This window comes from Sciurus carolinensis, chromosome 10 (assembly GCF_902686445.1).
Source record: "Sciurus carolinensis chromosome 10, mSciCar1.2, whole genome shotgun sequence".
In the NCBI taxonomy this organism is placed as follows: Eukaryota; Metazoa; Chordata; class Mammalia; order Rodentia; family Sciuridae; genus Sciurus; species Sciurus carolinensis.
The window spans coordinates 98,794,719-98,815,263 of record NC_062222.1 but is presented as its reverse complement, the minus strand read 5'-3'; the positions used below and the strand labels follow the sequence as shown (position 1 = coordinate 98,815,263).

The 20,545-nt window shown below is 31.2% G+C and overlaps 1 protein-coding gene across 2 annotated transcripts in view; it reads right to left on the bottom strand.

Annotated features, from left to right (window-relative positions):
- Nucleotides 1–2,949: 2,949 nt before the first annotated feature.
- Nucleotides 2,950–20,545, bottom strand: part of Chic2 (cysteine rich hydrophobic domain 2) — a 41,665-nt gene continuing 24,069 nt past the window's right edge. For both annotated transcript variants that reach the window (XM_047567447.1, XM_047567446.1), the window contains exons 4-6: nucleotides 8,286–8,342; nucleotides 8,060–8,119; nucleotides 2,950–4,738 (exon numbers count right to left, since the gene is read on the bottom strand). In XM_047567447.1, the coding sequence (XP_047423403.1) occupies nucleotides 4,688–4,738; nucleotides 8,060–8,119; nucleotides 8,286–8,342 (168 nt within the window). In that variant the 3' untranslated portion in view covers nucleotides 2,950–4,687. The remainder of the gene's footprint in view (nucleotides 4,739–8,059; nucleotides 8,120–8,285; nucleotides 8,343–20,545) is intronic.

The window sequence follows — 20,545 nt, the reverse complement described above, 5'->3', positions numbered from 1 at the left end:
ACAACAAAGCAATAAATAAATTAGTTGCCCAAAATTAAAAGTGTCCTCTGTGGCTAGGTCATTGAAATATTTCTAAGATCAAGAACCACTAAAGCAATTTAGTATTTTTCATAAAGAGGAAAAAAAAAAAGCAATCTACTCTAAAGTTAAGAGCACCATGGTTATGAAAGAAGAGGGAAGGGAACATTAAAAAAAAAAGGTGATTTCAAGTATCTTAAAATGTTTTAAATGTCTAATTAGAAAGGATTTTTTTTCAAGTATTATATTTAATATTTTCCTGACTTGTAAACATATATAATTACATATTCGGAGTACCTAGCCACTTTCATTTTAAATGCAAAAAATGACAGTAACTCGAGTTTATGCTGACTTTGAAAATGAGTCAAAAAAAGCTAATCAATCGTTACTATTAAATAGGTATTTACTTTTATATAGGTTTTAATAAGTAATAGGAAAACGATTGAAATTATTGTTTCACAAGGTAACACCATGAGTCTTGGGGTGTGGCTCAGCAGTATAATGCTTGCCTAACATGCAGGAGGTCATACATCTGATTCACCATACAAAGAGAGAAAGAAAGCACAATGAGATAGTCACAGCATCTTTTTGTTTTTGAAAATGAAAATAAAAGCAAAGAGACCAAGTAATTTGATGATCTTGTAGAACATCAGAAATGAAAGCAAGATCAGGATCAGTATCCTGATTTTGTTTTTAACATTAAGATGATTATTGTTTCCATTTGTAATCTTGGGGGAAGATATTGATCCCTATTATAGAATGAAATAAACAGAATTATGGTTAATAATATATACAATATTTAGGCTCTTCTTAAATTGAATCTAAAAATCTTTGTTAAGTGTGCAGAACAAGGTAACTTAAGATTTAAAGACATACTTCAAAACTTATATAACATGAAGTTGGCTGTATCAATAAAAGAAAAGTTGATTTCATTTTTAAAAGGGTTAAATATTTAAACAAACTACAGAGGGATGATTAATGGTTTGGTTTAGGACTGGCCTATTCTTTCCTCACCAAACCCAGACATAAATTAATTCCTTTAAAAACTGGTTTGAGTAGCAGTCTCTGGTTCATCCTATTCCCTTCTCTTTCTCCCCTCCCCCACCCTGAGTCTGAACAGATAGGATCTACTGAGAAGAAAAACACCAACTGTACCAATTAAGAAACTCCCTTTTTAAAAAATTCAAGTATCATTTCTGCAAAATTGAGGGTGTGAGCCATTCTCATACCTTAATGTAACTTATTTTAACTGGTCTTCTAAACACATAGCTAAGAATGCAAAAGAAATAACTTACTCACTGGGAGCTTTGTGTAAGAAAGATAAAAAGGCAATTCTGAGCTATGTCCAGGTGCTTCAGAAGGACAGAAGGAAAGAGGGTCCAGGATGAGATGCTGAAGTTTGGTCAAAGACAGTTTCAAACATGTTGTAGTTTTTCATTTAGTACTACTGACCAAGAGCAAGTTAAAGCAAATATTCACAGTGAAACATCAGGCATGCAGCTAAAGGGTATAATTGTGAGGCCAAATATCATGAAATTTGAAGTACTCTGAATACGTCATAATGTTATATGAAGGTAGTAGTCTAAACTCATGTATCTATAGGTCCAACTGTACATAGTACTACTTAAAATCATTTTGCAACCAATGACTGGAATGGAAGGTTATCAAAGTCTTACATGGCTGGCCTGTGTCTACTAATATAGAAGTTCTCTGTAAATAACACTGAAAAGGCAACCATGGGGAAAGGTGTGACTCTTCCTGATTTGAAAGTACTCAATTACAAAACTAGTTTTCCTAATAAGAAAAAGATATAACTGTTTATGATTATTTAAGGTTTTATTAAATATATTTTGTGGATTTTAGGCTTAAATTACATGTTTATATTTTAAATGATGAAATCTGGTCATTAAAGAGTCTTAATTAAGCATCTGATGATGACTTTAGATAGGTAAGGTGACTCCTTACCCATCTACCCACCTCAGAGGCTCAAAGTGTCACATCAAAAGCTAAAAGTGTCAAATCAGTTTACATCACTCATTAGGCTTTGAAGTGTCTATTTTAACCCAGATATCCAATGTCACTTACTAAAATACAACAGCATTTGCAAAGTACCTTGTTTGAGAAACAATGTTTCTGCACAGGAATAGTGACTATCTATAAAATGCCAGTGAGGTACTTTAAAAGACCCTAAGTTGTTCACTTAACCTATATAAAATCTTTACACTGGATTTTCTGTCAGTATCCTATCTTGGCCAGTTTAGAAAGTACCTTTGATTCATGTCTCACAAACTTTAAATCAGAAAACAGGAGCTGAAGAAAAAAATCACCATTTTAAATATTTTCTTGGACTAGTGTTCACATAACATGGGCAACTTTGACATTTCTAATTAACAATAACATGGGCACTTAAATTCATGATTCAAGAAATGATAATATATTGGAGGAGCCTTACAAAAATCCAAGCATGAAATTCTAACAGCTCAAGGTGTTAAATGGCTTATGGTAATACAATATATTAAGCACTCATCGTTCTTTTCTACACCCACATTGGAAATGTAAGTGCACATTTCCAGGGAATCTTTAAAGCAACTGACTAGCCTCTCTCTAAAACTGGAAAAGCTTTTTGAAATTCTATTTAATATCTTTCATCAACTATGAAAATTATCTTACATTAAAATATTCTTATAAGAATATAATTTTGAAAAACTACTATTGACAAAAGACTAACAGTGGGAAGAAAAATATTTCTAAGTAAGTTCTTTTTATAAAGCTGATCACTACAGCACACTATATGGATTTACAGTTTTTTACAGGAAACACTGTGTTGCACAGTCTACACAGTCATTACATTTTTCTGCTCTTTCTGAACTCTGAGGCAGATTTAGTATTATAGGAGATACAGTATTTTTCACACTGAAACCAGACAAATACTGGAGTTTTTGAATAGCGTTACTTTTAATTGCACTACTTTAAAGTGGCAGGGCACACTTCAGACACAAGTTAAATAAAAGTGGAAGTATTTGAATTCTTTGTATTTAGACTCTTCACAGGAAAAGTAGTCTATAAATTCAAGTTGTTAAATTATTTGGGGGACAATGGAAACAGATCATTCTCTGATAAAAAAAATTAATCCTAGCTTTTAAGATAGTTCCTAATGTCCAATATAGTATATAGGATGTAAGATACTGGCATTTTACTATTCAAATTTATATAGAAGTACAGTACTCTGGAGAAGTACAAAGAAAAGCTTTTTTAAAAAAATACAGGTATATAAATTAATGAAACTGGTATTTAAAAGATTTAATACAAGAAAAAAAAGGTATTGTATAGTGGTACCAATTCTTAATACAAATTATTAAGCATAGTTTATATAATTTCAAAAGTTATTCACATTATTGCTCGATACCACAGTTGTATGGAACAAACTCTTGACACACATTAAAACTTGTATAATTTCAGGCTTAGAAAAACAAAAATTTACACATAGGCCATTTAGAGATCTAAAAAGTTTTTAAATGCATGGAAGTTATCTATAATCAAAATGAAAAAAGTATGTATGTATGTATATATTTTAAAATAATAAACTAATATGATTCAAGCTTATATGTCACACTCCCTCTCAATCAAAAAAGTACACATAACTGACTGAAAGTAAATGTACAGATAAAAACAGTACTAAATATGTCCTCCATTTCTTAGTAATAACCTGTTCTAAATACCAGTGGGGTATTAAACAACAGCTTACTTTCAATCTAGAACTTTGTTTTGTTTTCCAAACTCTTCCATTCTAAAAACTATATTAGATTGGGAGGAATATTTTTTTTCTTAGAAATTTTTAAAAGGAGTACTGTCATAGTTTTGTTCATAAGATATGATGAACAATGAAAATAACCCAAGTAAGGCCATTATTAATATCATCTTGATCAAAAATATACGCAGATTATGATGCTACTGTATTTTGTGATCCTGAGCTCTAGTAACCATTAGATGCATGCATACCATTCATTTATTTGCTATTCTAATAAAAATAATTTAATTCTGCCTTCCTCCCTTTGAAGACAAATATTTTCAAAACTTTTTGATAGGTCTTCATAATGTTAACAGATATATCTGCTGTAAAAAGAACATTAGGAATTATATGACAAAGGGTATGTTACATTCCAAAAGGCTATTAAAGAAAACTTATTATTTCAAAGTAATTTCTATGTTAAATTTAAAAAGGAAGAAAAAAATAATACAAAGAGTGTGCTTGCTAGAATAGATAAGTAGCGCCTTACAGAGGTGTTTTTCTATGTTAAGGAATTAATAAATAAAGGATAGTGTGTACCTTGGTGATAAAATAAAAAAGGCTGGCCACTTTGTATGCTAAGTTCAAATGTATTTTTTTGAGAATACAAAAAAGTAATCCTTGAAAATCAGAATACATAACAGAAGAAAGCACAATAACTTAAGTATTAAACATCTGTATGAAATAACTTGCAAAGTTTGACAAATATGCACACACAGAACATGCGGTTATTTGAAAAAACAACAAAACAATAACAAACAACAACAAAAAAACACCACACAATTCTGTAGAACCAATGTTATGTCACCACCAGGAGAGCACCAAGCAAGGCACCATTGGAAAGACAACATACTTGGAAAGTCTCTATAAATAAAGTAAATGCTAATCTGGTCGAAAAATCGGTGTCTTTGGTAAAAATTCTATGAGGATGACCTGTAAAAGGAGAAGAGAAAGTTTTAAAAAGATTTAAACAGATTTTTATCCTAAAACTTCACTTTTATCACTTAAATTTTTTTTGAAAATCCATTCATATATCAAAGCTACAACCTAAAAAAAAAAATTACAACTTTTATTAAAACAGACATTTATTTGATACCCCAGGACCTCATCATTGAGAATTTTTCTTGTCATTTCTGAATCTTTGTGTGAAATCTTGAGTTCTAAAGAAGGACACAAGTAAGTAAAATGCGCAAAGTCTGAGAAGGTAAGTGGAGGTGGGTGATATAGACAGTGCACCTGATACACTGGAGGAACGCACACACTGGCATGCATGTGAATGAATGAGAACTGCAGATGGAGCATTTTAGTTCTACTTAATTCCAACAATTTATGAGGTATTATCACCGCTGTTTTACAGATGAGAAAACTGATAATCTCAGAAGTTGTAACATTATGGACTGTGAAGTCACTATCTGAACAAGAAGTTTGTTTTAACTCCAAAGCCTTGTCCTTCCTATTGTATTATATGCCTATAGCTGATCCAGTATTTTCCTTCAGGCTTCTTCCCTTTTTCAACCCAATTCTATACGTCTTCTTTAAGTTCTATTTGCTCTCATTTTACCATACATAACATGTGATCTCTAGATAAAGGATATTGGTCTTTTCTACCTCTTTCTTTAAAAGACCTTTTCTTCTTGGGTTAGCAAAATTATTTAAAATTTGTTCCAAAGAACTTTTAATAGGAAACTAAAAGAAAACAAAAACAAAACACAGTGATACATAAATACACAAGTTGAGCACAGCAAATTTTTATTCTGATATTGAGCCATCTTAAATTCCAATCTAACTCTTTCCCTTGTTCCATCTCTGTATGGACTAGATGCTGACTGAAAAAGCATTTAATCTGAACAATTTCCAAGTTTGGTGAGCTCCTCAATTGTTTTATTCAGAAATTGTATTTTGATATGATCTCCGGATCTGAACGCACTTCCATTTGGGCCAGGAACTTTGTATTCCCTTGCGTTCTACTGGCTTCTTTTCCAGATTCTTCCTAAATTGCCCAAGCTGGACTCAAACTTGGGATCCTCCTGCCTCAGCTTTCTGAGTAGCTGGGATTATAGCTGACTGAATCACACCCAACTGAATTATTATTAGTTTTAAAAAAGTTTATCCTACAAACTTTTTTCCTTCACCAACCACTCACAGAAATTGGCTTGTTTTTTCTAAATCATATCCCTTTATTGTATCTGAATAAAGAAAAATTAGTATAAAATTGGTATTTTTTTTTTTAGATTATCTCCAAAATACAATCAGGAAGAATTATTTTCCTTTAACTAATAAATGGCTTTTCCATAAGTTATATAGAAAAGCTGAGGGAAGGAAGGTTCACATGAAAAAAAGTCTTGAACTCCTTGGATTAGGAGGCACTCTCTTCTTACTAGAGTACATGCTATTCTGACTTTTAAAAATTACCCTTAGGGACTTTTGGAAGTTACATTATTTCCACTTTTAACTATCAAAAATATATACACTCTGGGAATATCTAGAAAAGTCACATTCTTTGTTAGCAATTTAAAAATTTTTTTTGTTGTATTACTCTTCTAAATATCTTCAATGGTGTGAAAAATAATATAATGGTTTTAGAAATGCTTAATTATCTAAAAATTCTAGGTAAATTAAAGGAAACTGTTTTACAAACAAGCATAAAATTCAGAATGTTTTAGAAGGCTACTAAATTATTTTATTTTGGGTAAATAAAAGAATGTCATAAAAATAAAGAGACATTCATATAGCCCTACTTGGATATTACAGCATTGGAAATAACTTTTTTTTTTTTTTCCTTTTAGTGCTGAGGATAAAGCCAAGGCCTTGAGCATTTTAGGTAAGTGCTCTATCACTGAGCTATACTCCCAGCTCAGAAATAACTTAGATAAGTTTTCTTTTCCAAAGTAAATTCAGAAATGCACAAAAAATAATTAATGCCTCCATTTTAAGCTTATTTGTTGGGGTTTATAAATGTAGCAAATATTTTTAACAAAACTCCCTTAAATCTCCTAAATATTTATCCCTCCTCCCAAACTGTATACATAAATCCTCTTACTACTTATGATAAAAATATGACTAATATTTTCATAGGTCAACCTTAAAACAAGTTGCTCAAATGTGCTTTTCTTATGATTATAAAGAAGTATCAAGTGTCTTTCTCATCATCATAAATTAACATGTTTGATATAATAGATGAAGAAAATCTACATTATTCGGTTCACTGAATAGAGCTAGTTTATGAAAAAAAAAAAGACATTTAAAAATATCTTTTATGTTCAAGGCTAAAAATGGGATTTGATGGCATGATAATGAAAGAACCGGAAAATGCTAATAAAGAAAAATGATTTTATGATAATTTCCAACTATTTAAACACTGTTTTAATCAATTTTTTATACACACACACAATCTATGATGGTTATATTGTTTCAAAGAATAGATAAAATTCATCAGAAATGTTATACCAGGTACTTCACAAAGGCTGTGGTTTTAATTTTCAACAATTAACTCTTCCTTAGATTTTTTTTCTTTTAAGGTAATAACCTTTCCATATTTAAAATAAGACACTGAAGTTCAAGGGAGAAAAATAAAAATTCATAATTTCCTATAGTATTTTCAACTTTTCAAGAGGAAAACAATTGTCCAAGTAAATCAAGGCATCAGTAAATTAAAGTTCTAAAATAAATTGTACATACATTCAAAATTAACTATCTCTAAAAGAATAAACACATGATGATTAGCATCTCCTTTCCTGCTTACTTTTAAGATAATTTTCACAAAGCAATATTCTAATAACACTTTGAAAGATTCTCTAAAGGGTACGGAGGTATACTGGCAGTTAAAGTCTATAAAGGCTAAAGGTTTCTTAAGCTCCAATGACTTGGCTGAAAGGTTTTCTTCCATACTTGGAAACTTGATTAGCATTATATAAAAAAGCCATATCTGACTTGCTGCGTAACCAAAGTTGTGGTTATTCTTTATACAGCATTTAAAATTTCACACTCCATCAACACACGTTCAGCCTATTTTATCTTGGCAATTAATTTATTATTTTTCAGAACACAGTGAAGCCTTGTTTTCAAGTCATTCATAACTTTATAAATCAGTCTTGCACATGAAACCCATGCATCTGTGAAGCGTAGAAAATCCTTGCACTCAGGAGATTAAGCTCCTGACACCTTTGCTGATTAATAATCATGGAAAGAATAAGATCAGAAGCAAAATAAATGATCATTTAATAGAGAAACTCACAAAACAGCCCTTTAACTTACATATTCCATCATGTTATTCGTTTCACATTTCCTTTTGCTCAGTCTCCAGTGCAAGCACAGCTAGACAAGTAGGAGAGTAAAAGAAGAAAAATGAGCTCTATTTTATTGCAGCACACAGACTAACCCATTTGTTCACCTTTCATATTTTTAGTTCAACAAAAGCATCTGTTTCCATACTGTGCAATTCAGACCCCAACATTACGAAGCTGCTCCCTGTGGTACTCACCTTGTGGTATAACCTATTGTTTTCCCATTCTAATAACTTCTCAATCGATCTTCGTGTCTGGAAGACAAATGAGGAAAAAGTTTACTCTTGACTGGTTTCAGAAAAACTTTGTTTTGCAGCTGCTTTTTGTGTGAAAAGGGGAGAAGTACATGACAGTGACTGAGTATAGGATGTATAGGAGTATCACTATCAATGTTCTAGCATGAACTAGAAACCTCAACTGAAACAGTACTTTTTAAATAAACATATACTTTACATGCATATGTATTTTTTTAACGGTTTCAAATTTAGTAGCCTCTGATTTTAAAGTATCAAAGCCTAAAAAATTAGTTATCTACTAAATGTATAAATTTAAGTTCCCACTTCTTTCAAATAAGTTTTTGCAATATTTAAATAGTAACAAAAAGTCCTTAATACTTTAAAACAAAGGTAATTTAAATATTAACTAACAAAATGCAAAAGGCCTTTAGGGTAATCTAAAAAACGAAATAACTGAACATTTATAAAGAAAAAAAACACTGAATTATAAAAATCAAACTAATTTTAACATCATACTTTAAAATAATGTCTACATTTAAAAAACAGTATATTAATTATTCCAGATAGAGTTTCTAAACAAAGCTAAAATTTTGTTCGAACCAACATAAAAGTAGCGTCTGGTAGTCAAACCAAATTCCTAATCCAATGGTACTGTTTAAACAATCAACTGAGAAATTTACTTCACTCTATTGTTGCAATATATATATATATGCAGCAGGAAATGTTTCTTGCTTGGAAGGATGAATAAAGGAGAGGATAATTCATGATGCCAGGTGTTAGGATGAGACCAACACAGCTGCAGGTGCAAAAGTGATAGTATTGCCACAAGGATCAACTGCAACTTGGTGCAGCTGCAGTTTTCTTGAGAGGGAAGGAAAAAAGCATTTATTGCTATTAATATGGTACAACTGTAAATAAGAACAAATAATCAAATATGAAATGCCTGTCAAACAAGGATGAACTAGGTGAAAGGATCAGCTGATTTTCAAGTTTAATGTTACATAGTAGAAGGTTAATATTTAAAATTCTACTGTAATCTAGTTCTAATATTAACTTTTAGCAGGCTGAACATGCTAAAGACATACCAAAGTCACATAAGTGCCAATTATAATTCATAGCTACCAACGAATTACCACTACTGTCTTAAATTTTCCAAGCTTAGGCCATAAAAATCAGAAAATCAACTACCTTTCTGGGTGATAATACGCCAATGACTAATTTATTACATTACTTTTTTTGAACAGTCTTTTTGGCAAGAATTTTAAAGAAAAAAAAAGTGCCCTTGTTAACAATGATCAGCAGACCTCACTTGTTTCTTTGTAAAGATAGCCTTTTAGAGGCAGCTCTCCTTTTAAATGAAAATAGGGCAGCAGTTATGGTCACACTTTTTGTTAATTTAGTTGCCAGTCAGCCCCAAATCAAAAGAAAATAAGGCTGCAGAGTGTAATTAACATTCAGTTCAGTCGTTTTGTCCCTTGTCTAGCCCCCAAGCTTTGTTAAAATTGCCATCTGAATGCTGAAGGCTGTAGGGAAATCGATTTGATTCTAATCGCACCATGAAAAGAACATGATCTAACTGCTTTCAGCCCTCCGTAAATCTGTACTAGGTCTTTAGCACAATGCAACTTCCAATTTAAAAAGCACTGAATGTCTCGTCAATGACTTTGTGAAGAAAAAAGAACAAGGAGCAGACATAAAAATTCCAATAGTTGTTTAAGCATTAAAGTTCATTTGCATCACAGCGAACCTGAAAAGGGCTGACCTCTCAAACCGCCTCTCAGGTCTATGAAGTTGTAGCCTTGACAAGCTCACATTGACAGAGCTCATTGACTCTGAAAGGCTACTCTATCAATGGTGAAAAATGGCAATAGGTTCTACTATGAGCAGGCATCTGCCTGCCCACCCGCTGCTAAACCAATGGTAAAACCGATTCAAAACCTGAATCTACCTTGTAATCTTCCTTTCTAGGACCTTTTAATAATAGATTAAGATTACTATACAATTTGAAGTTTTACTTTTACTGACGGTTTAAAGGTGGGAGGTGTTGAAAGAAACAGAGTAGGGAGAGAGAACTAGCTTTCCAAGTTCATTGTTTCATATTAACATATAAAAATAGAACCCAAAAGCTCAATGCTACATTTTGCAAATATTTATTACTCAAAGAACATAATATTGTTACCACCATCATCATTGCATCAGAAATTTAAAACCAAGAAAATCTACATTATGAAAATGGATCTCATTATGATGTATATATATACATATACAAACACAATTTAAAACTTTAAAATATTTACTTTAAATAACTTACATCAACTACCAGTATTTGAATAAAAAGTAATTACATAATTACAAAGTATGAACCTCAAATTCCAAAATACTTATGTAGGAATTCTGAATTTATTCTTTGCCTCTAATTAGGAGTTTGACGATAGGGTTTGTTATAGTAATTGTGTCTTACAATATTTAAGAATTGTAAACCAAACAAACCCTGCTATGCTACATTCTGAATAAGCATCTAAATATACAATATTTCTACATACTTGACAGTCTGAAGTAAAAGCTGTGAATTAGCACCATCTAATCTTGCTATAAGACTTCTTTCCTGCTTGACAGGTGAAAAAAAAGGCACTTGCACGTGCAGCTTAATTAATCATTGCACTTGACATCTCAATGATTTACAGTGAGGAGCAGGTGAGAACATACAAAACCAGAAAGAACCCTTGATTTGAGTGGAACATTTCTTGCACACTAAGGTGACAAGTATGTAGATTCTAGCAGAGATTTAAAAAAAAAAAGAAGGAAAGAAAAGAAACTGTGCCACAAATTATTTGTTAGTAGCAACAAAAGCTCAAATTAAATGGAAAAAAAAAGCTGTAACTACTGAGAATGTTTAACACTCTGCAATTATTTTTAGTTAACAAAATCAAAATATATTTTCAAGATTAAATACAATACCAATTTGACAGATCGTGAAAAAATATGACACTTAAGCATTTATAAAAGTGATTTCAAAGCTTTTAAATTTCAGTGAAGAGAAAACACATTATAATCACAGTCATTTAGAAATAAAAGTTAAGAGTTTATGTCCACAGGGCTATCAGAGAACTATTTCTAATTTCAACATTGCCAAACTCTATAGTAGCTGACAAGCAAACCTGATAAAAAAAATCTGTTCTGGAATTTAAAATGTTTATATTGACCTCCAAGTTTCAAAATAACTTAAAGCAAATTAAACCATTAGAAAAAAAAAATATGTATAGATCTGCCAACATAAAATACCAATAAAGCATTATCTTTCTAGGCCAGCTTTTAAAAATAAGTCATCTTAATTTTCTTTAAAGAATTTAGTGCTTGTGAAAAGCACCGAATTGATAGTCCTGGGAACTAAGAATCTTCTATTTAGCTGAAAGAACAGGGGAAAGGGCAGTGCAGCCTTCAGTCCAAGCTTCCCTACAGTGGGCCTTAATCCTTTTCAGTGCTCACACCCTGGGGGTGAGAGGACAGGTTAGTGGTTTTCTTACCAAGGAATCCACGGTCCTTCTGCTTAAGATGATCAACAAAAAATTTAATTTTATGACGGCTTCTTTAATTAAAAGCACCAGGGCCACCAACTTACACCAGGTAAGCAAAACAACTTTTTGTGAGCATGTCATTTCACTAACCTGGAAGAGGACAGTTTCAAGCATCTGGATTCCCACCCATCTCCCTTGACAGTTCACTTTGAAGGCCCCCTTTTTAAAAAAACAACACATATTTCTTCATTTCAACACTTTGGTGATTTTATTTTCCTCACTGTTGAACTAGTTCCAATACAGTCTCTTATAATAACAAGAGATTTAAATAATCATTTCAATTAATGAAGACATTAAATAGATTTAAATTGAGTAATAAGCAGTAGTACCATAAGGAGAACATTTTGGCTTCTACTCTTATTATGCTTGTCCCCTTGAAATGTTTGATAGAACTGTGGGAATAAACCAAAACACAAAAACTCCAAGAGAAGTCAAAGGATGTGAACAATTCACAAAACAGCTAAATTAATCAACAATGTGAAATATGACATATAAAGTAAGCTTACAATAATAAAATAGATATGAAACACTGAGAAAACCTAAATTACTGAAATACAAAACTAGAATTTCCTAAAAATTTAAATTTGATTTTAAAATATGTTCACAATTTTTCTTAACTACCATAACTTTTTTCCAATAGATAAATTATGTGCCACTAGTCATAAATAAGTCTTTCAAGGCAGCAAGGAACCATTTAGAAAATCTTGAATGTATTACTCCTACAGTGTTAACACTATTACTTAATAGTATATCTTTATTACCAATTATTAACTTATTCAGAATTCATTAAAAGGGGTCTTTTCAAACTTTTACAATCATTACAACCATGTATAAAAGTTCACTACTTAAACCTATAATTAAAACATATCTGAATTGGATTTATTCATAACATCACAGAATGTCAAAGCAAAATTTCAAATGTTCAATTCCTTATTTAAAACAAATTTGAATTTTAAACTTCTAAAAGTATAATGCATTAAGCTTTAACTAAAATAATATTTGAATGTTTTTGTAATCTTATTTTTAACTTTCAAATGGAATTATATATATATTTAGACATCTCTGCAAACTGAAATTGCTAAAATTGTGAAACAATAATATTTTTAGTTATAAGTTATTAGAAGGAAACCATATTATGATTTGGAATTAATTATTTTAACTTTGGAAAACTTAAGAGAAAATTACTTGATTTATTTGTTTGTTCTGGATTAATATTAAATCTTATATTCCAATGATGTGCAGAAAGTTAAATGTCTTAGCTCAATATTATGACATATGAAAAATCTGCATGACCAACCAGATAACAAGAATATGTATGAATTCCTCAAAGGAATTTTTAACCAAATTTCCTTCCTCTATAAAAAAGCTCCATTTAAAAATTGTAAGTGAACACTGAATTTCAAATAATCTAGATATACTAAAACATCCACTAAGTACCATTAGAATAATGTTTTTAGTAATGTTTGTTAAAAAAATAGTATTGTTGGGGCTGGGGATGTAGCTCAGGGGTACAGCACTTGTTGAGCTTGCTAGAAGCCCTGAGTTCCACCCCCACAACTGCAAAAAAGAAGAAGAAAAAGTATCACTGTTAGATAGAGATAAGCTAAACAACTGTTAAAGTTTGTGTATCAAAACTTGTGTATCAAAAATACCCTCAACAGTGATCTTGAGTAATGTATGATTAAACCGAATTTCATCAAGAGTTTATGAGCTAGGCTAGAGAGTGGCTCATAACGTTCAAGATTATACTATTTTATAAATGATGAAAGCTAAAGGACTCTTTCTCCAGAAGAAGAGGAACGTATGCACAAATATAAAATGCTGCACAAAGTTTCAAGGGAGACACTAAACTCAAGTAATATTTGAGATAATACTAATAATGTTTCAGAAAAACTAATAATGTTTCAGAAAATCAAATTTCAATTGAAAGCAGAAAATTTGAAGAACTATGCATAAGACAAATGAATTTCACTAAAATAAAAAGTACTAGTATTAGGGAGTTTCTGAAAAACTAAATATAATTACAAAAGGATGAATCAGGACTAATGGGTGGTAAAATGTCTTTAAAAAAATCAACTGTTGATTGATTAAAATAGACAACTGGAGAAACAAGAATGGATAAATGGATTAGGAATCAGCATTTGTGGATCCTGACATTGTGGTCTGACCCATGCTAGGTATCTTCCTTTTGTTACTTTATTTATTAACCTGCACAACAAAACCTATAAAGGAGCTTGCATTACTTTCATTTTACATATGAAAACTAAGTCTTAGGTCAAGTAACTTTAAAGCTATATTAGGAAATAGTGGAGCTAGGATTTGAAACTAAGATAATATGGTCTACAACCTCATGCTTTTTCCATGGTTATATTATGGAGCTATGACTTTGTAAAGAATTTGTCAAATATAACAGATGATCTTGAGATAAATAATATATCTATGGAATACAAGTTATATAAGTCACCAACCAAATTATTACTTTGAATAACTTACTTATCCTAGAATTATGATTAATATATACAAGAAAACAGAGGATAAAGATGGATGGAAAAAATAGAGAATTACAAAAGGGAAATGAAATCTATAAAATACGAAATGGACACCCTAGAATTAGAAAGAATAATATTCGATAGTAAAAATTTCACTGGTTAACAACAGACTGGTGACAGAAGATAGGCAAATCTTCCTATAAACTACCACAACAATACTATATATTCTAAACATTCAGAGAACTGCAAGTCAGTCAGCTTTGGGAAAGACACATTTTCTAAGGATTCTAACACATCATTAAAGTCCCATTGCCACCTCTGCACATTTAAGGCTCAAACTTACACTTTTATCAGTATTCTCGTTATAATGAGACTTTAGCAACATTTTTATTCTAATTAAAAACAAATTAACAGTGCTATTCACACTAATGACCTCAATTTATGTAAGAACCAGTTTTCTACCTTTCAAGGCCAGAACATTCTTTTTTTTTTTTTTTTTCCGTATTTTGGAGGGAAAATCTTTATTTTATTTTTTATGGGGTGCTGAGGATCATTGAACCCAGTGCCTCACATGTACAAGGCCAAGTGCTCTTCTAGAGCTAGCCCCAGCCCTCAAGGCCACAACATTTTAAAAAATGAAATAGCAATAAACATATTCCTGTAATTTAAGAAATCTTTTACAAGACCACTTTTGCAAACTGACTGAAATAAGATTTCGAAAAGATTAAGCCTATTTCTTTATTGCATTTTATAATGGGGGATAGTGAGGAAAAGGCAAAAACAACAACAAAAAAAACCTAACACATAGTGTTAGATAAAAGAAAACCCGATTCTTCTTTCCATCTTTCCAACTTTGCATGGCATTATTACCTGTCATTTTCAATCACTCTAAGAATAAATACATGTTTCAAAAATGAATGTAACATCAGTGAAAAAGAGCTATACCAGAAAACATGAGCACCTATTTGCTAGGGAGTGGTAATCTAATAAAAAATATTTCAAAGACAGGTCCATTCATTTTCATTTATTTTTATAAGAACTAAACAGGCTGAAAGCACACACAAGTAAGTGATGTTGTTTTATAACAACTCTTAGGTGCCCATTTGTAACTCTGTATAAAATCTTATTAAAATGTACTTTTATCCTATATCCTACCTGCTTAACAGTCTCTTTCCTTCGTTGGTTGTATCTTCAATAAATACACAAAACAGGAAAAAAAAAAGGGCTGGGATATAGTTCAGTTGTTAAAGCGCTTGCCTTGCATGCACAAGGCCCTGGGTTCTATCCCTAGCACCACGAAAAACAAACAAACAAAATAGAAAAAATTATAATGATAAAAATGATGAAAAACTAAACAGCATTGCAAAGTGACAAAACAATGCTACATAGTGTTGCTATTTATCAACTAGATAAACTTCAGTAAATTATAACCTACTATTATGGACATGAATTTTCTAACTTAAGAAATCTTTCAAAGCTCTAAATGTCTCTACTTTGTAAAGTGAGAAACCTCAAATAGGTTACTTGATTTCTGAGTCTTAAAATAGGAATAATATGAATGTCTCTACTCCTGAAATTTTGGGAAGTATATAATACAAATAAATTGATTAACTCAATGCCTGGTATACAGAAACTACTTAATGATTACTAGATGCTACCATGATATTTACCACATAGGATTATTGTGAAAATTAAAAGAGAATATATATATTTTCTGCCTTGCAAGTATACAATAATTATTCTCCTCTTCATTTGCTTCTTAAAGTCTATTATTCCACTCTATGTCAATACAGATTTTACATTTTATCCCAACATATATCAAGTTATACAAATATCAGGAATTTAGTGATTTGGAGTAACTGGTATTATAAACCAAGCACTACATCTTAAATTACATTACATGTAAATGTCCAAGATCTAAAATTATGTGATAGGCTTTCTTAAATGTAAAACTAAGATATTTCTAATTTAACTATACAAACTTAGAACTCAAATTTGTCTTCCAGGTTTACTTGATGGAAATTTTTGCAAACTGTATTTTAAATTGCTAAATCTATCACTTTACATTAAAGTAGTATTAAGTTTTCCACTACAACAAAAATCAGGTGTTTCAGAAACCTCATAAAAGCATGTCAAAGCCAAAAAAGAAGAGCAATGAAGATTAAGATCATCAAATGAAAGCCATTATAAATGTGTCATATTTACTAAAATAAAGCAAACTGGATAGCATTCTTTTTAAAAAAGTTAACACTACATCTTCAATCAATAACAGTACATTACTAGAATATACTTCATTCATTATGCCTTATTCACTAGAAACTTTTCAGTAGTCCTACTTCATTAAAATTTCAATAATAATCTTTCAAATTTGTTTTGTTTTGTTTCATTTGCAATATATTAGAGGCATTTTTCTTTATCTAATTCTTACTCTGAATGTTCAATGCCTTTCTCATGGATGATTCAGAATTACTGACTACAAATGCCTAAGTCCCAAATATAGAGGAAATCAGCTTGAAAGTTCTCAATAATTTTCAGTATCATCAGTATAACTGCATATATTTCAAATTCCTCCCATATACAAATACACTTAGTTTTCTGCTTAGTTTCTCCTGGTTCACTTTCCCTTGAACTTCTTTAAGACTTTCAAGGCTACATGCTGCTTCAAAATAAAAAATAAATCCCCACTCTTTGCCTCTTCCATTTAATATTCTGTTTGTTCTTCCATCTAATTTTCTTAAAGTTATTTTATTCTTGGTGCTGGGATTGAACCCTGGATCTCACATGGGCAAGGTAAGTGCTTTGCCACTGAACTACCCGCCCAGCCCTCCTCTATTGTTTAGATTCTCAACTCCTAATATACCCTAACCAGAGTAACTTACGATTACTGGGTAACCACATCCGAGATTGAGAAAAGGTACTCAGAAGTAGTCCTAAGTATACTAGAACTTTAAGTAAACAGTTAAAGTCTATTACTATTTATTGTATGCACACACACACAAAAACACTTTAAAAGTGAAAACAAGGTTAAGTTGGTATATAAACAGTCTAAAACTTTTGAGTTCTTCACTGAGAAAAGATAAGGACTAAAAGCACATATAAACAAAGTCTATAAAGTCAGGATATAATAAATACATATATGCAAAATCTTAAGAAAAATGATAGTTACTTAGAATAGAATACACATCAAAACAATAAAAGCAAAATTCTCTAACACAACAGAGTAAAATTCTGAAAAATGTTTCTTCATAGAATGAGCCAGGTCAGGCACAGTGGTACACACCTGTAATCCTACCAAGGCAGGAGGCTCACAAGTTCCAGGTCATTCTCAGCAACTTTGCAAGGCCCTAACCAACTTAAGACTCTTTCAAAATAAAAAATAAAAATGGCTGGAGATATAGCTTCATAGGTTCAAGCCCCAGCATAAAAAAATAAAAAAATAAAAAATTGAGACAGGCTGAAAGCACACACAAGTAAGTGACCTTCACTTACTTGAATACAAATTTTCTAAGCTATAACAGTATGAATTGGGCACAGTCAAGAAGCAAAGTATAAACAAAACTAAGCTTTTGCCGAGTAAATGTCCCAAAATCTATTTAATAAAGCTAAAGCATTTTATTTATTTGTAAGCTTCGCTTAAAAAGACATGCTGAAATACTGAGGTTTACTGTTTTATTGTCTTCTAAGTACTAATTACAACTTGAAATTATTTTGTATTTATTTTATTGCTTTTGTCTACATTTTAAGTCCACAATAGGAACTACATAACAGCATCCAAAACAGTACCAAGCCCACAGTGTTATTTCAGGAATATTCACTGAATTAATGAATAAATACAATCCAAGAGGCTAGAGTTGTATCTCAGTGGTAAAGTGCTTGCCTAACATGGGTACGACCCTGGGTTTAATCCTCAGCACTGTGGGGGTGGGGGAGTGGTGAAGGGGACCCAAAAGAATAGTATACTGGCAGAATAAAGAAATGGTAACCAGGGCTGGGGCTGTAGCTCAGAGGTGGAGCACTTGCCTAGCACATGTGAGGTACTGGGTTCAATCCTAGCACCACATAAAAATAAATAAATAAAGGTATTGTGTCCATCTATAACTAAAAAATATATTAAAAAAGAAAAAAAAATGGTAACCAGCTCACCAATTTTATAGAACAAATTTCTTCCTTCCTTCCTTCATGGTACTGAGGACTGAACCCAGGGCCTTGCACATGCAAGGCAAGCACTCTACCACTAAGTCACATCCCCTGTTCTTAAATGATTATATGAACTTGACCTCAGTAAGCTATTACTCAAAAAAAAAAAAAAAAAAAAAAAAGAAGGAATAAAATGAGGAAAATGGAAATAAATAACTGGGGGGAAAAAAGAAATAGTAAAATGAAAGAATTAAATCTAGCCACATCAATAATTACAAGAAATACAAATGGTCCAAAATCCCTAATAAAAAGGTAGCAATTATCAGGCTGAATAAAAAAAAAGACCCAACATTGCTGGGTGTGATGTTACATGCCTATTATCCCAGCTACTTGAATGGCTGAGGTAAGAGAATCTTTTAAGTTTAGGCCAGCCTAGGCAACTTAGTGAGACCCTATCTAAAATAAAAAAGGGCTGGTAGAGTGGTTGCCAAGCATAGGTAGGGCCCTGGGTTCAAATCCCAGTACTGGAAGAAAAAACAAAAAACAAAAAATAACCCAACACTACCTATACAAAATGAACTTCAAATAAAAGGCACAAATAAACTAATAAAGGGGAGAAAAAGAAACACCATAAAACATTAATGAAAGCAAAGTTGGAATGAGTCTACAATAATATTTATGAAAATTTTAGAGAAAAATAAAGGTCAATTCATAATGATTAAGCAGTCAAACCATGAAGTAGACAGAAAAATTCTGAAAAATTAGGAAACGAATTATAGAATGTCAAAATACATAAAGCATAAACTGGAAAATAAATAGAAAAACCCATAGTTATAGTTAAGAGATTTTAATACCCCTTCTCAGTAACTAACTGATAAAACTAATGGAGAAAAAAAAAATCAATAAAAATACCAACCTCCTCAAAAATCTAAGAATGAAAGCACTATTTGACCCAGCTATCTTGCTCTTCAGTATATTCAAAGGATTTTAAATCAGCATGCTACAATGACACAGTCACATCAATGTTTATAGTAGCTCAATTCACAATACCTTAGCTAGAGCTAGGGCCAAACTAGATGCCCTTCAACAGATAAAGGGATAAAGAAAATGTGCTATATATACACAGTTAGTAATTAAGCAGAACAACTTCATGACATTTGCCAGTGAATGAATAAATCTGGAGACTATCATGCTAAATGAAATGAGCCAGTCCCCAAAAGTCCAAGTCCAAGTGTTTTCACTGATATGTGGAAGTTAATCACAATAAGGGGGGTGGGGGTGGAGAACAGATACTCACTAGATTAGACAAATGAGAATGAAGGGAAGGAGGGATAATTTTCCCATGTAAATATATGAATACACCATAGTGGATTCCTCTATTGTGTACATCTACAAGAATGGAGTCTTAATTAGAATAGGTTGTATTCCATGCTTGTATAATTATATCAGAATGAATTGTCATGTATAACTAAAAAGGAACAATAAAAAAAATAAACGAATTTGACTTAACTGACATTTATTAAAAACTTCAACCAATAAAACTCACACATTCTTTTTAAGTGTATATGGATCATTTTTCAAGACAGTTTGTTATTACTAATAAGTCTCAATAAATTTAAAAGGATTCAAAGCATACAAAATAGATTATTTAACCATAATTAAAATCAGTAACAGAAATATCTCTAGAAATTTCCCCAAATATTGGGAAATTAAATAAAATACTTCTAAGTAATTCATTGCTCAAAGAACAAATCAAAAGGAAAATACAAAGTAGAATGAATTAAATGAATATTAAAACACAACATATTAAAATTTATGTAATACTACTAATGCAGTACTGAGGAAGGACATTTATAGCACTAAATATACTAGGGGAAAAAAAGGTCTCATCAAGATCCCTTATTTCTACCTTAAGAAACTAGAAAATGAAGTACAAACCATACCCAAAATAAGAAGAAAGGAAATAATAAAGGTCAAAGTAAAACCAATAAAATATAAACATGAAATGAAAAGAAACAAC